At 37.8% G+C, this 17,738-nt stretch overlaps 3 protein-coding genes across 3 annotated transcripts; 1 reads left to right on the forward strand and 2 right to left on the reverse strand.

Annotated features, from left to right (window-relative positions):
* Positions 1 to 6,004: 6,004 nt before the first annotated feature.
* On the reverse strand, positions 6,005 to 6,482 carry LOC108371043 (cuticle protein 12.5-like). The gene is made up of 2 exons (XM_017626532.1): positions 6,394 to 6,482; positions 6,005 to 6,295 (listed from the first exon to the last, which is right to left on the reverse strand). Exons 1-2 carry the CDS (start codon positions 6,397 to 6,399, stop codon positions 6,005 to 6,007), a joined length of 297 nt encoding a protein of 98 aa, XP_017482021.1. The 5' UTR covers positions 6,400 to 6,482.
* Positions 6,483 to 10,896: 4,414 nt separating this feature from the next.
* On the reverse strand, positions 10,897 to 11,263 carry LOC108371041 (cuticle protein 12.5-like). The gene is made up of 2 exons (XM_017626529.1): positions 11,258 to 11,263; positions 10,897 to 11,196 (listed from the first exon to the last, which is right to left on the reverse strand). The coding sequence occupies exons 1-2, from the start codon at positions 11,261 to 11,263 to the stop codon at positions 10,897 to 10,899; spliced, it is 306 nt and encodes a 101-aa protein (XP_017482018.1).
* A 5,129-nt stretch (positions 11,264 to 16,392) lies between these two features.
* Positions 16,393 to 16,815, forward strand: LOC108371042 (cuticle protein 16.5-like). Its single transcript, XM_017626530.1, has 2 exons — positions 16,393 to 16,398; positions 16,492 to 16,815. Exons 1-2 carry the CDS (start codon positions 16,393 to 16,395, stop codon positions 16,813 to 16,815), a joined length of 330 nt encoding a protein of 109 aa, XP_017482019.1.
* The last annotated feature ends 923 nt before the right edge of the window (positions 16,816 to 17,738 follow it).

Genomic DNA, 17,738 nt, shown 5'->3' on the forward strand with positions numbered 1-17,738 from the left:
GACGGAATAGCCCGAAATAGTTGTGAGCGGTACTAAACCCCACCCTAAATTTTAAAATTTCTTCGCAAGTATTGTCGTGAAAACAAAAACACAACAGAGAGCAATAATGGGCTCAACTTGACTGCATGCCTACATAAATCGGGCTGCAGGTAAGAACTTTGTTATAGAGTGAGACCATGTATTCACCGTATTCCCAGAGATATCAGTCCAATGGTGTCAAATAGTAAAATCTCGTCGGCCATTCGGCATTTTTTATCGAGAGCTAATGCGTCCTGGGAAAGCCATAGAAAGTTGTTTACGCTACCGGCATCATATTCTACTTTGCCCTTTAGCCAAGCACCTGTACGAAGGCGCGCGGGTGTTGTCAGGTTTTGCACCGACCAGGTTTCTTTGAATTTCTTGCACCAAAGGTTGATTATTAACCGAAAGAATAACGCAATGCGCAAAATGCTCTGCGTGCGACGGAGTATAAAATTTGTAGCTGTGTTACTGATACTTTTGATGCTGGTCTCCATTTTCTTGCCGTTCATTGTCAATGGCCGCAAAAAACTTTAGAACGTAATGACCTGTTGAAGCTTCGTTCTCATGTAGTTATTAATTAGCTATCGACACTCTTATATGTTGATAAGTAAAGGGCTCCCGTCATTTATTTTCAAATAACGAATACAGGCCACTTGGGGGAAAAATCAGTACATTTTGAGGTTTTCTGTTTTGCAATAAACATGACGGATGGTCACCGTAAGTATAAGTACGGTTTAGCACTCGACTATTTATATATTGAACAGGGTGTTGTTAATATTGTGCAATATTTTATGATTCCTGTTTCTATTACGTACTGTACTGCAAATAATTTGCAGCATATATTTATGCAATTATCTTTTGGTCGTTTAAAAATATTTTTTATTAATACCAATAATAAAATAACCTTATCTTAAAAGTAACGAGTACAGTAAGTTAAATCGAAAAAATTAAACCTATTAACAGAAAATGTTTACCTTGACCTCTCTTTAAAGGTTTAAGATTTAGCTACGAGTCGTTAAAATTATTACATCTTTAACTAGTAACCGCTAGACGACGCCCGGTAGGAGAGTTTAAACTGTGTGCTTGTTGTCGGCAGATGTCGCACCAACTTGCGCTCGGCTTGCTAAAATAAATAAAAAGGTGTCGCCCACACCGATATGAGCTAAAATAACTAAAATTTAAAAAATACCGGCAATTTTATTTATATTTACCAATAATAATAATTTAATAAACCCCAATAACATAAACCATATATTTACATATATGTAAACAAAATCATTTGTGTTCAGTTGTGCATTTTCTCCCATATAAAGTACGCTGACAATTTCGATTGTATTTATGAGAGAAAATGCCTAGCACCATCAGAAAAAAAAAATCATTAAAAATCAACGCGATTTTCTAGCGTCTTGAGGTTTGCACTTTAACCTCCTAAAATTTAATGAGCTACCAAACTGCATACCAAAAATTTTTTTAAAAACTCTTAATAAAAAGTTTAAAATTTTTGGGTGCAAATGTTAAAGTTTGTTGAATTTTCATAGCAGTTTCACCTGTGGATTTATGTGGCGCTGGTTCGGTAGACCTTTATAAAAAAAAATACAAACATTAAACAAACAAAAGAAAAATAGCCAAAACTAGTCAAAAGGTCACTTGACTTAATCAGCTGACCACAAGTGTATATACAAATTTTTATGGAGTAAAATTTAAAGATAATATTCACAGGCAGTTAACATTTCCCTTATCTGTTGCTAGTATTACAGTTGAAAAAGGTTTAAGTAATTAATTTGAAATATATCCACACTTTACGAAATTAAGTGGAATCAAAAAAAAATATGCACACTTTCGTTTGTTCACATACTCAAGCAGGTACAGAAATTTTTTAAAAAAGTTGTTTAAATAATAGTGGGTGAACTTTCTGATATATGTATCTACATGCATACATATGTACACATGTTTTTCTTCCTCAGAGGAGGGAGCATCGAAAGCGTAACCCCCTAAAACCATCAGTATGATACTTTAACCCACTAGATCTCCGACCGTCTATCCACCGGCCATACAAAAGTATGAAATTTAGGGCTGCCAGTGAGTTGAGAAGCTTTCTTCATTTGGGATTAGTCCATTTTACCGCCTATGTTTTAAAACCGCCTGCTATGAGCACTGCGCTACTGGGCTTGGACAACATGCAACAATCGATGTTTAGCGCGTCAAATTCCGTAATCGTTTTATCAGCCGGCTCGGTGATGTCAATCGGCCACTTCTGAGCTGCGATTTGACGCCTTTAGATTTTTTTGTGAGGTGCCAGGAAGGACCGATATTATGCGAACACTGCATTAAGGATACAGGCCCTTATGGCTAGAAACCGTTGGAAAAATGAGCTAATAGGAAGCGCTACTGCGAAGCCAGCCGATACAGTCACCTGAAAAAATTCCAGTTCCATAAAACATATAAAAAGAAACCACTATAAGGACCACCCCGTACACGTGTACATATGTACATATATCTGCATAAAATATGGGTCACTTTCCACTCTCTTTTGTTCGTAAATATGTATATTTTTCAATGCCTATAAAATTTACTTAATACTTAGTATACAAGCCCCCTTCGTCAGTTTTCACCTCCCCCGCCACTGGCTTTGTCTCAAACCTAATTCAGGTATTTATAATCGCCACACTCGAATTATTTCCATGTGCTTGCAATCTGCCTTTTCCGTCTGTGCTTCATCGGCATTCTGATTAATGAGTAATTTGCACACCCCATCAACAGGTGTTTCAGTTTGCAACAGCATAACTGGAGTGACACTTCATCACAGGTTGCTCACTGAATTTGACCCGAAATGATAAAGGAATCTAAAAATAAAACATAACAGCACGTGCTGCCACAAACGACGCCAACCTGAAGGAGGCCCAATATAAAAGTACTCGTAACGCCTTCTGTCCAAATAAAGCACAGCAAACGCTCAACAAGGTCAGACAGAACAAATCAGCATTGAAATGAAGGTACTTGAAGCGCATTGATTTAAAATTTAAATACCATTTATACATATCCGTTACTTACATATGTAAATTACTCTGTTTTTAAAGCTCCACGTTCACAACTTCCTGACTTCAAGCGCTCTTCTTGCGTATATCACTCTCGCCAGCGCTCAGCAGACTGTCTATCCTGCTCTTAAAGTAAGACAGGTTCCCCTGCTCACCAATGGTCAGCTGGGTCTGGTGGTGAATAAAGTGGAATTGGCCGCACCTGTGACAGTGACACGGGATGGACAGGGAAGACCAATTGTAAGGCCGCAGGCGTTGAGCGGACAACCGAGAAATTTGGCGCTGCCTCAGACTTTCGGCCAGCAGCCAAATGGACAGCAGCCGAATAGGCAACAGCCGAATAGACAGCAGCCGAATAGGCAACAGCCGAATAGACAGCAGTCGAATGGACAGCAGCCGAATGGACAGGAACTGAACTCGCAGCAGCCAAATGGACAGCAACCGAGTTGGCAGCAACTAAACAGGCAACAACCGAGTTGGCAGCAACCAAACAGACGGCAACCGAGTTGGCAGCAACTGAACCCGCAGCAACAAAACAGACAGCAGCCGAGCTGGCAGCAGCCGAACTTACAGCAGCTGAGCTGGCCGCAGCCGAGTTGGCAGCAACTGAACTCGCAGCAGCCAAACCTACAGCAGCTTAGTTGGCAATCAGTGTATGGGCTTAATAGTATCATTTCGAAGTAGATCCGAGAGACCAATGACAACTGACTGAAATGTTTCAAATAAAATTATAACTGCAGAAAATACTTGTATTTAAATATCTGCGGCTCAAGATATCAAAATCATACTTCCCAAAAACGCACTTGAAAGGGGACGTTTTTGAGGGATTATTTGAGGGATTATAATCTTAAACATTTGCATTTAAAATCCGATTCCTTATAAGTAGGGATTACAGTGATATGAAAGCTTTCACTTTGGGTAGAAATATTTTTTTTAGTAAAATTGTTAATTGTGACATTATTTTCATAGAGAAGGTGGAGCCGACCAAAGCTCGCTTCTATCAGCTCTTCGAGCGCGATGGAAAATCGTGCTAAGCAATTTCAATAACAGGGTGGGTAAGAAGGGATCTGTGGTCCCACCCTCGTAAAATTTTAGCCTCCACGACGAAACGTTGCATAACGGACTGTGACTTATCAACTTTCCTGAGGCCGGAAACATGCACTAAGTTCCACCATAAGAAGGTCAATCCTCTTTTCGGAATGAAAAATGAGAAACCATTTCGACAAATTGTGATAGATGAATGGCTTCCAGTTTTTAGACTTACGAACAATACATTGACTCGCATAACAGACCGATACAGTTAACAGTTGAGATTCGTTAACGTCTTTGCGCGGCAACAAATGCGAGCGTAGCAACGCAAGCAAAGCTCGACTTCCAAAAGCTGTAATTACAAGAAACAGCCGTTAACTTCGTTACTAGACTCTCAGTGGTACTTTCACACAGTACCGACGGCAAGAAAGTTGTTGGATTTCGGCCAGAAAATAAGCCGAAAAGAGGATGATAAATAAGCATTGATCGAGCGCTGCGCAAACCGTATGGAAGAGCTTCAGGGTATTGAGAAAATAAAATGGACGTAAAATTCGAAAGATGAAAAAAGAAGCTAAAATACATACGTGCGAAGAGCATGACATCTTGCTCGATAGAAGTAGTGCACGAAAATTGTATCTGAATGTTTTGTAACTCATGAGTTGAATGAAGGTTTTAATACCGGAGAGAATTATTTTAAGAGTAGAACGGCAACTTGGTGACTGATGTCCAGAATGTACTCAACTTGGCACTCCTATAACCTGCTGAATTGTAATAGCAGTGATAAGAGTGAAGAGGGTTAACCCGAGCCTTCAGTCGATGACGGCGGAGTCGGTGGTTTTCAGTTCTGAAAAACAAAGCTGCTGGAGCTAGCGGCCTGCCAGTTGATCTTTTCAAATACGGCGGCAAGAAGTCAATGAGGTTCACGCATCAACTCCGATGCAGAATATGTTCGCATATTTGACGACTCGAATTCAAATGTGGTCGACCCAATATATGTAAAAGAAAGGTTACGCCGACCTATGCGTCAACTACCTCGGAATAAACCTTTCGAGCGTATTATGTGAAAGGCTAAACTCCACCGTCCACAAGCTGATCAGACCTTATCGGTGTAGCTTTAGACTTAGTAAATCTACAATATGTCATGCCCGTTCTGATGTATGGTTGAAGGCTTTCAGATAATCTTTCTGCGGAAGGTTTTTGGACCGAATTGAGCCGAAAAATAAGAAACATAGGCTTCGCTGGCTACAACATATTGTTCGAACGTATGCGAATGGTTCAGATGTGTGAGCGTTCGATTTGGTACCCGCTGGTGGTGCAGGTGGAAGGCCTCGTCTCCGTTGGATATGCCAGGTGGAGAGACTTGGCCTCATTTGGCGTTTCCAATTGGCGTCATTTGACAATCAAGAATAAGAAGTAGAAGAAAATTAATTCGGATAAGAAATCATTTCTTTTATTCACAATTCGCTTGGGGAAGGAGAACTGATTTTTATTTTCATGAAGCGGGATATAGTTCAATTTAAATCGGCAGCATCTCGGCAGGCAAGGCGTGCGCCTTGATGTCACACAAAAAAGAGGTACACTTTTATGGCTCCTGCGAACGGAAAATGGTCTTCATGAGAAATTTTTTTCAATGGCAGAAATTGGTTCGTTACTGCCTGTCGAGGGACAACCGCAGTTGGAAAATAATAGCAAGCCTGAATTTATTAAAATACTAGTAGGCTGTAGATACTAAAGAATACTTCAGTAGTTCATCATTTAGTTGAATGCATTTTGAGCGCAAACGTACTACAAAAAACGGATGATGGATAGATATGATCTCGAAACAACTAAACTAAAATTATACAACGATTTTTATTTCTCATAACTATTTTTAATCAGGTTCTTCAACTACAGCATTTCCAGGAAAATCGTATAACAGCTTATTTCTTCAAGAGAGTCGACACAACAGGCGCTGCATATGCAACTGGAGCGACTGAGGCAACTCGGTAAGCTGGAGCAACGGCAGCAACACGAGCAACTGGAGCGCTGTAGACAGCTGGAGCTGCATAGTGTGAATAAGTGGCCACAGCTGGAGCGGCATAGGCAGAGTAGGCGGCATAAGGAGCAGCAGCGTAAGTGGCAACAGTTGGCACTGCGGAGTAAGTCAAAGGAGCTACAAAACCAGGATTAGCCTGGGCAACAGCGAACAAAAGAGCCAAGCAAATGAGGAACTAAAACGAAAAGGATAAGTAAAATTTAATAACGTTGAGTTAGTAAACTATTTAACACTGGTAAACTGTAAAAACTTTCCGAGTTTATTGCTACTTACTTTCATTTTGATTTATGGTTTTATTGGTTTTTGTAGTTTAATACTTTATGACGAATGTCGGCAAACTGATATCGCTGTACTCGGTGCAAATGCTATTTATAGCTAAAACATTTTTGCACTACCTTAGAGCAATAATTCACCCACACTTTGAGGATATTTTTTTGATTTAAGCAAATTCTATTGGAAATTAGCATAGAGAAGCAAGTACAACAATTACAACTTTGCAAACCGGTAATGGCCCAATTTATTTGCGTTTATTTCCTGCTTCTGTACTTATGTACATATGCGTTTTTGCGCATTTCATATGAAGAACTGTTAAATTGTTAAATGGTTTCACATAAGTACATCAAATGATTTCGCTTATGCAGATCAAAGAAACCAAATTGTCGCTGGCAACATTTTACGCAAGAAGTAACAATTTGTGTTAATTATGCTGCTTGTCCTTATGCATGTACATACGTATGTACATTAGGGTGCATCACTCTCCATATCTACAAAAAAAATAGGTACGGGTTTTCCAGCGGACTTATAAAATTTATTTGATTTTAAGACTTCCGACAAAATATTTAGAGAACATATTAAGATTTTTAAGTGCCGTTTCTCAAGTGGGTTTGTAAAATTTATCTGCCCTTCAGACACATTTTTTTCAGAACAAAATTTGTAGTAAAATAAATAATAAATTTATAAATAATAAATTATAATAATACATTTTAAAACCGACTCTAAATATCAAAAAGTAATTGTGCCTGGACCACACTGAAAAAGTGAGACTTACGTTACATATCTAGTTTGTCTCATTACCAATATACATATTTATTAATTTCTTTATTTACATATATATTTATTCACGTACATACATACATCTGCCTTTGCTTAAGGTTATATTTTTCTTTATATTTGTCTTTGTTTTTAATTTTAAGTTTATCATTTTCTTCTTCTATATATTTTCCTTCACCTTTGCCCTTATATAAGTAAAGTGTTTAAATTTACCTTGATCTTCATTTTTGGTTTTATCTTTACACATCTTTGTTTTTGGCTTTGCTTTTATCCTTTCCTTTATCTACATATGTACGTACTCACTTCTTTCATTCTTGTTTTGGTCTCTTTCTAAGTGTTATTCGTAAACCTTTTATTAGCAAGTTTTTGTTAAATTAATACCATGTGCATACACTCAAGAAGCACTTGATTCCGTTCCAACCATTTCCGTATCCAACTTCCGTGTGCAATTTCTGTTGCACCATTTCCTTGTGCATTTTCCGTTGAATTTGCCAATTTACTCCCAAAAAAAACTAACTTCCGCTAAAGAAGTTTCACTTCAATAAATTTTATTATTCCGGTGGAACAGCCGCAACATTTTTTGGTGAGACACTCTAATATACATAAGTATGTATGTATGAACTTGATTCTACACGGTCGCACTTCCGGCAGCAAGTAATCAATCTGCAATCAGTGGCACCAGCAATGAGCTCCATAACATTATTAACTAATAACGAGCAGGCAGTACATTGGTTTTGGACTTAAATGACATATACATACATACATATATTTGGCAACAATGTACTCGTATTAACAGCAGAACGAATGTGACAGTTGTCAACAGTATTGTATTATTTGATTTGTTATGGTTCATTAGAAGAAAAACTACGTACATATATATTTAAGAGCTAAATATTAATAAGTTGACTCACCTAATATTAATAAATAATTACATACAAGCGTACAAATTCACAATAAAATTTGAGCCGCACTTCATTCTGTAAACGTATGTTAGATTTGTAGTAGTTTCATCTTATGATTTTATTTTTGTTGTCAAATATATGTAGCTAAATTTACTATAAATCGACGCAGTCAAGCTAAAGCAGACATCAGTCCTACACCAATTGTTAACAAATCAAAAACACAAACCTACTCTAAAAAAAAAAATGAAAGTAAGTACAAATTTAATTGAACTAATTTTAGCAGTTAAAAAGTTTTGGCTCTTTTCCTTTGCAACAGTTCCTCATCTGCTTGGCTCTCCTCTTCGCTGTGGCCCAGGCCAATCCCGGTTTGGTGGCTCCTCTGACCTACTCGGCTGTGCCTGCGGTTGCCACTTATCCTGCTGCTCCCTATGCCGCCTACTCGGCTTACGCCGCTCCAGCTGTGGCCACTTACTCGCACTATGCTGCTCCAGCTGTATACAGCGCTCCAGTTGCTCGTATTGCTGCCGTGGCTCCAGCTGTACGAGTTGCCTCAGTCGCTCCAATTGCCTATAGCGCTCCTGTTATTTCGACTCTGTTAAAGAAATAAATATATGTACATAGTTTTGTGAATGATTTGGTTTTGTTACCTACGCTGCATTGTTAAAGGACCTGAAATATATTGTTAAGTAAAAAAGGTAAAATCAGTTTACTATATTTTCGGCCAAGAAAGCTAAAAATGTTGTACGGTCAATTTAAGGTCAAGACGCGCTAAATTGTCGATTTGTTGCATGGCTTTCAATTATTTTTCAATATCGGAGGGCCAGTGGCAGGAAATGAAAATTTGGTTTGCAGGACTCGCTGGAGTTGTGAAGCCGCCGTTACCTAAAAAACAAGCAAACGTAACTTCAGGACGTCAACTGAGTTTTGCCCCGAAGTTAGTATTTACATAGACATCGCAGTTAAACCCCAAAACGATTGTGCTGCCTTCCTTCAAAACTTCTTTCTTGCAGAGGGCTAAGTTTTCTGTTTATCATTTTTGTTTAACAGTTTAAACCGTTAAGTGCAATTTTTTCGAAACGGGTCAAAAAGACCCCTTCTAGTAGTAGCTAGTGGGCTAAAATGTGTTATGAATAGTCTTGTTGCTGAATTGTACTATAGGTCTTCTAAGGCAAGAGATATATTTAAAATAATTTTGAACATAAAATGGCGTATTATAAAATTTTTTATTATTATTATTATTATAAATTATATTCAACAAAACAAATTATTATAAATTTGCATCAAAAAGTCTAAACTTTAACCCTCCGGGCAACAGATTCGTAGCACATCATACGGAGCTTCCTCGATCTCTTCAAGTCTCATTTTGCGCACAAAATGTTTGTGTGCGTTGCAAGTTTCAACTATATCCCCTTATCTGAGTAGAAAAAATTTTTCATATTGAGCTTGCAGGTAGCGAGCGGCTTGCCAAAGCTCTGCCAAGACGGCGAAAGTGACAAGCTCGTCCGCCATCTCATTGCATGTTATACCGGTATCCATACCAGGTAAAGAGTGAACTGCTCTGCCATCATGTTTAGTAATCTGCGGCACTTCACTACACTTTCCTATTACTATGACAGAATTCTTAGCTTTTAGAACCACCCGGCTGTCTGATCAAATGCAGATATTTCATTCAACCGATTGCTTCTGTCTTTAAACATTCGGCAAAGTCCAATATACTTCGGCTTGAAGGTGGCTAAAATGGGACGGTAGGTGGAATGACTTTTGTACTCCTAGTGATACCTAATCAGCGTTAACAGATTTTTTTCAAAAAACTGTAAAATTTCTGGAAAAGCTGTATTTTCGACCAAAAAAGTTGTAACCTTCAAAAACGTACAGTTTTTTTTTTAATCAAATTTAGTTTTATTATTTTTTGTAAGTTGCTTTGTAAATTTTTGTTGCAGAATTTTTCTTTCAAGATTTTCTGTGACGCGTGGAATGCAAAGTACAGCTGAATTAATTTTTTTTTAATTAGGAAACGCTGCTTCTTCATCGTCATTTATTGGCTTAAAAATTTACTTAGGAATTTAAACAAGTGCAAGCTTGTCTAAAAATCTGTGTAGAATCTGGCAACATTGTTCCCTATACACTCCTCCTTCGACTTTGTTTTCCATTTTGGATTCATTAGAGCTGAACTGAATATATTCCATGGGTCCATGAAAGGCCTGTTCAGCCTTATTAAATTATACACTACTCAAAGTAATATTCGAAAGGGATGAGCAGCAACCGGGTTGGTTCCCATAGAATATTAGTCAGAGTCCCTGCGCAAAAATCTTTCGAAAATCCTAAAAAATACAGAGAAGAAAATTAAACTAAAGGCGTGAATGTTTTACAAAAAACAAAATCGATTGAAGCGAAAATTTGTGGTTTAATTTTTCCTCCGTAAGGACTGTTTCCAGCTCCCACGAAAAACGAAAAAATCATATAAAATTACACATAAGAAATGGAAAAGAAGTTTTCGCAAATCAGTTTGAAGCTCTCGGAAAAATGCTCGTATATAAATTTCTACAAGGAAATTTACAGCAAAAGTACAGCCCTTTTTCAAGCAACAGAAATAATGAAAAATATTTCTTGCAATTTTTCTTGGGAGTTGGACTTTAAGCTTTTCAGAGGGAAGGAAAAGCATAGAGTATAGTTTTTTTGTATCGACAAAAGTGGTCTACTTGTGAAGCCCACATAAATAAATGAATAAAATTCTAAATTATTTATTGCTGTGTTAAAATCAAACTATCCTTTATTCTAAGCATTTTTTCTAAATATTCCAAATTCATCAACGAGTCTTAAAAATTTACTTCTTCTTCAACAAAGTGGACACAACTGGTGCGGAGTAGGCGACTGGAGCACCGTATACAGATGGAGCAGCATAATGAGAGTAACTGGCCACAGCTGGTGCAGCGTAAGCAGCATGCGAGTAGGTAGTGACAGCGGGTGCGGAGTAGGTCGAGTAAGCGGCATAAGGAGAGGCAGCATAAGGAGAGGCGACGTAGGTGGCATAGGCGGGCACAGCAGCGGCCGAGTAGGTCAAAGGCGCCACCAAACCGGGATTAGCCTGGGCAACGGCGAAGAGGAGAGCCAAACAGATAAGGAACTGCAAGGAAGAAAATAGGGAATAAAAATGTTCAAATATTTTGTACTTTGTTATAACTTACTTTCATTTTGTTATAGTAGTTTGTTGTTAATTGGCTGCTGCGACTTAACTGATATCAATTATGAGTTCTCAAGCATAATTTATAGCAAAATCACATTGCAAAGCAAATCAAATTTGTTCGTGTAGATTGGGGAATAAGAATACGCCTACGATTTTGAATAGCCGTAAGCACTGAATTAAATGTTCACACATACATACACACTCGTATCTACATAGATAACGGGTGATTTTTTTGAGGTTAGGATTTTCATGCATTAGTATTTGACAGATCACGTGGGATTTCAGACATGGTGTCAAAGAGAAAGATGCTCAGTATGCTTTGACATTTCATCATGAATAGACTTACTAACGAGCAACGCTTGCAAATCATTGAATTTTATTACCAAAATCAGTGTTCGGTTCGAAATGTGTTTCGCAAACCCAATTGCTGCGAACGGCGACGAATCGACATTTCACGGTCTTCAGCAACACTCTCAGAAACAGACGCAATATTCTCTTCTGTACGCACTGTACGCATTCGTGTGGTTGGTTTAATGTCCAATAAAGTAAACTGAGTGCGAAACTTGGTCACAATCGCATTAATTGTTTGCTCACTTGGTCGATTATGTAGACCATAAATCGGACGTAAAGCGAACCGAACACTGATTTTGGTAATAAAATTCAATGATTTGCAAGCGTTGCTCGTTAGTAAGTCTATTCATGATGAAATGTCAAAGCATACTGAGCATCTTTCTCTTTGACACCATGTCTGAAATCCCACGTGATCTGTCAAATACTAATGCATGAAAATCCTAACCTCAAAAAAATCACCCGTTACATATGTATTCATTCAGAAACGGTTGGTTCCGCTTGAGGCGACATTTCGTTTGAAAACTAAAGCTAGGCTTTTACTGAGGCATTGTACACAGAATGAATTAGAAAAAAAAGAAAATTCCAATTTTAGAAATTCATTTTCCAATGGATTACATTTGTGATTACGAAAGGAAAACATTCTTTAATAAATAAGTAAATAGCTTCGGACTAAATTATTTTTTTACATTTGTCTTATTCGGAAAACTGGCCTAGTTTTCGATTAACTTATAAATCTAAGACTTTTTAAATTTATGAAAATAGACATGTACTTCTATACTTTTAGATTCAAAAAAGTGGTGCAAAATCATAACAATGTACAGTGAAGCAGATAATGGGGACTCAATCATGTTATGCTTAAACCTTGGAGACTTTGCATGTTTTGAACATTCGAAAAGTATATTTCTCCAATTCATAACAGGTTTTTACAGTGGATTAAAGGTAAATTATACAATGTAACATATAATATTTGTCAGTGGCCATTTGTAAAATTTAGCAAGTCATTACTTCGTAGAATATTTTAACTCTTTAACTGGAGAAAAGGGCGGCTAACAGCGGCCTCGCAGTCAACCCCAGCAAAACGGAAGTGGTGTTGATTACCAGGAAGCACAAGATCCCTGATGTGACTCTTCCTTCGATCACCGAAGTCAGCCTGCAGCTTTCTAACAGAATCAAGTACTTAAGCTATCGTAGAAGCCAAAGATTAATGAAATTGCTAGAATGGCGTCGGTTGGCTTATACTGCTGCAGGGGAGCTATTGTTATGCGATGTGGCGGGAGCCCAAAGTTCATTATTGACTTTATGAAGCCATAGTTAATCATATTTCCCTTAGTGGAATTCACAGGAATAGGCTACAATAGCTAAACGACTAGAGCGCGTGCACCCTATTGCCAAATTGTTGCTGGTAGGGCAGTAATAACCACTCCTACAATGGCGTTTAACGTCATGCTAAACATAATGCCCTTAGATATTACAGGCAGAACTGTCGCAGCAATAACTGCTTTAAGGCTCAGGGAAACTGTGTGGCTCGAAAACTGGACACTCTAGGGCTGTAATCGTCTTATATTTAATTCCGGATCATACAAATTACTGCGCCTCCGAAATGGCTCTCAGTTACTCTTTCTCTACCTATATTCCCTCCAGGGATGACTGGGTGGAGCGGGCTAACTGGAAGAAGAGGCTTTTTTACGGATGGATTAAAACTTTGAGATGGGATTGGTGGAGGTCTCTTATGGTGGGAGCTTCTGCACTGCTACGGTGCCTTTCAGTCGAAAATAGCTACCAATAACGAAGCGGTAGACTCACTGCTGAAGCGTGAACACCTATATAATCCGAAAGCCAGACGGCTATCAGCGCCCTGACCGCTGCGCTTGAATGTATCAGGCATTCTCGCTCTATCGCATCAGAAGATTTTCGTATTTGTGTTCCGGGACTCAGCGACATTCTACCATTTAGGCTCTTGTCAGCTCAGCAAGCGCTAGGTGAAAACTAGGATCTTTCTGGCCTTGGGAGCATCGGGACGCACAAAGTACACCTTACACTTGGCTTGGAAATCTCAGCTAACGCTGTTTTTGGGAGGCTAGCGATAGGCCAGGTTAGATCTTACCTGATTTTCCATCACGGCATTACTTAAAGTTTCAATTAAACACTACATAAAGCAAAGCGAATGGGTCTGGCGGTAAACGAGGACAAGACGAAGTATGTATGTCTTTTCAACAGACAAACAGTCAGTGTATTCGCTCGTTGGCACCTACGTCACTGTTGGCAATTTTAATTTCAAGAAAGTAGAGAATTTCGCTTGCGTTGGAACCAGCATTAACAACCAACGATAATAATCTCAGCATGGAGATCCAACGCAGAATCACTCTTGCCAACAAGCGCTACTTTGGACTGAGTAGGCAATTCAGGAGTAAAGTCCTCTCTCGACGTACGTAAGCCACACTCTATAAGTCACTCATCATGCCTGTGTTGGTATATGGCGCAGAAGCTAGGACAATGACAACATCCGATGAGGCGGCTCTTGGAGTATTCGAGAGAGAGAGATTTTGCGGAAGATTAGTATGTGAAGTATAATTTTGGTTGAAAATAATAGTGTTATTAAATTTTTGGAAAATGGGCGTGATCCCGCCCACTTACGATGAAATGCCGCATCTCAGTAGCCGCTTCACCAATCCGTACCAAACTCGGTACGAGCTTTGCCTAGGGCCTAACTAAAAAATTTTTTGAAAATCTTTGAAATCGGGCAATAAACACGCCCATCTGCCATATAACGGTTATTTACAGAAACACGTAAACTGCGATAAATCGGTAAATACTGGAGCTAATTCACTTAAAATCGATGATTATAATAACCACTTATCAACACTTAGAATATTATAAATTTTTGGATTATGGGCGTGGCGCCGCCCACTTATGACCACAAATGTGTATCTCGGTAATCGATTTATAAATTTCTACCAAACTCGGTGCACTTAATAAACAACCTTGGTACGGAAAAGCAATTTGTTGAAAATTATTCAAATCGGGCTAAAATTACACCCGCTTCCCGTATAACGGTAAATTTCAGAAATACGAAAACTCCGATATTTTAATAACTGAATACGCTAATTTACTACAAGTTAATAGTTAAAACAATTTCCTTGACATAATTAACTTCTATGGACATTTAGGAATTGGACGTAGTATCGCCCACTTATAACTACAAAGGTGTACCTCGCTAACTACTTAATCGATTTGTACCTAACTAGGTTCAATTATATCATTAAGTCTAACTCTGCATATTACCGAACACGTTTGAAATCGATTAAGCACCCCTACTTATCATGCATAGGTAGTTCAGAGAAAGTTGAAACGACGATATTTGATACCTGCGCCGGGTATATAAGGTTCGGTTTTCGCCCGAACTTATACTTCTTTACTTGTTATTTTATTAAATTACTTAAATTTTTATTTCCTTATTATATTCACGTGATTTCTTAATTATTATTAACTACTTTTATATAAGAAAATGGTGAAATTTAAACTGAAGCAATAATTTAATTTTTAACCGACTTCCAAAAAAGGAGAAGGTTATCAGTTCGTCGGAATATTTTTTATATTGTTTTTTTTATGCATAAAAATTAGTGTCCCAGAGGTAGTCCAATACTAATCTGATTCAGATCCGATCATTGGATCATGTAATATTTACATATACATATATATATATATTTTTTTTATATGAGAATTGAAGTCAGTTTTGTTTTTTGCTTAAAAAATTACTTATATTTTAATAATTATCAAAATAATTTACCCTCGAAATGTGTGGGACCAGTTTTCAGTGCTCAAAGCCCGTTATCGATTCAATCGCATTAATTTGTTTATACCACACCAAGAACATGAAAATTAACAAGTCATTTACCCGATTATTTCTTGCTTTCTTTCGATTTTCGTGAATGCACAACGCTCACAAACAAATAAGCAGTTGTATGAGTATTTTGTATGTATGTATGTATGTACATATATGTGTCTGCTATTTCTGTCAAAGCGTCTGGGCAAACGTGACGCGATTTATGTTTGTCATTATTTTGATAAGCATTCAATGAATGCTTAAGACACCCATAACATTTATTCAATAAAATGTTACTGATACTTTTATGTATGTATGTGCGTAGATATGTACGTATGTGGGTACTTTTACCTGTGTCTGTTTTGCCCTAATCGAGAGCAACAAATAATAAGCATTCGACATGTCTCTGGGATTATCAAGCCAATTGTGTTATGGCGTAGGAGACCATTATCGAAAAAAATGTGGTACAGAATTTCCATTATTCAAAATCAGCAAACACATCCGCGTTAGCAAGTCGGCGCATTGTCGCGATGAAAAAAAAAAATAAAAATTATAAAATCCGTACGTAGCACATGTAGGAGAAAAGCTACTTTTCGATCTAACCCAAAAAACCAGTTCTGAACTAAAACATAATTGGCTAAAATGTAAAGAATGTCCGCTGCTGATTTGGGCGTCATGATAGAATTTTACAAGCAATGTGCGATTAAGTACCATGGCAAATGGTTTTTTTTAATTGTTTCATATACATGTATGTATGTTTATGCGTTTCATGTTTGTATGTATAAAGTATCGACATATGTGAAGTGGCACTTATGTTGCTCATAGGTACACTTCGTTATTCTAAAATTTCCATAATAATTTGAGAGCAATTACATCAATAATTTTTGTATAAATTAGCCAACGTAAATTGTATTTGGCATCAGTTAACTCGCAGCAGTCAATTAACAACAAACTATCACAAAATGAAAGTAAGTGAACTACAAACGCAAATATCCTAGCAAAATATTTGCTATTTTTATCAAATTTTTTATATTCATTATTTTCTGCTTTCTTCCTCGCAGTTCCTCATCTGTTTGGCCCTCCTCTTCGCCGTTGCCCAGGCTAATCCCGGTTTGGTCGCACCTTTGACCTACTCGGCCGTTGGTGCACCCGCCTATGCCACCTACGCCGCCTCTCCTTATGCTGCCTCTCCTTATGCCGCTTACTCGACCTACGCTGCACCCGCTGTCACTACCTACTCGCATGCTGCTTACTCTGCACCAGCTGTGGCCACTTACTCCAACTACGCTGCACCGGCTGTCTACAGCGCTCCTGTTGCCCGTTTCGCTTCTGTTGGTCCAGTCACTTACAGCGCCCCCCTTGTGTCCACACTGTTGAAGAAGTAAACACTTGAATTTTTTTTTGAACAATGAGAATTAAAGCGAATAAAACCAAATGATAATAAAATACTGAAAGACGAAATTCACTTTGTAGTTTATTTTCTTAGGCTAGTTTAAACAGGTAATAAAAAAAACTCACAACCGACTTCAGAACTGAGTTAAAAATATGCGCTGCCAAATATATGAGTACCGTTAGTTTCTTTGTGATCCAAGGACCGCAACTAAACCAAATGAGTAAGGGACTAACCATGAGGTACCGCTTTTCCGATAAAAAAAATAATAATTATGGAAAGCGGTTGAAAAGTCCAGTGTTAGCTGTAACATACATAAAAAAAAATATTCCCACGAATGGACAAAAAATGTTTTGACTTGTATCCGGTGATAGTGCTAATGGCAACTATACGACACCCATATCTATATTTACCAGTTTCGACTATTTATTTTTGTATTATTTAATTATAATTATTTTTTATAAAAACATAGTTCATTCTATAAAAAAACCATATTCGTTATATGGCTCTTCTATTAATATGTGTAGTGAAGGTACCTTTAAACCATTTTCTGAGTGCTCAGAATTTATGAGTCTAAAATGAATATTTTTCCCCCATGAATATGATTCTGATACCAGTCAACCAAGACTCTAATATGGCTTCTAACTTGGACTCGTATTGGCGTGCCCTTGTAAGAAGGAAAATATGCTTTTTTAGCTCATTTTAGACGAAATCTAACAAAGCAAAACTTCATTTTGAACCTTAAAGCCAGTCTGCGAACTGATGAACAGAGCTACATATGTGTTGAAATATTCTGTCCGTCGTCGGAAGTTTTCTTATTAGTTAAGTTTTTCTAACCTAAAATTGAATAACACTCTGTCAAGAAAACTCTTTCAGCGCCTGAAGGATTTTTTGTTGTGGTTTATCAACACGGTGACT

The sequence above is a fragment of the Rhagoletis zephyria genome, unplaced genomic scaffold (assembly GCF_001687245.7).
Source record: "Rhagoletis zephyria isolate East Lansing unplaced genomic scaffold, Rhagoletis_zephyria_1.1 Rzeph_scaffold_04662, whole genome shotgun sequence".
Classification (NCBI taxonomy): Eukaryota; Metazoa; Arthropoda; class Insecta; order Diptera; family Tephritidae; genus Rhagoletis; species Rhagoletis zephyria.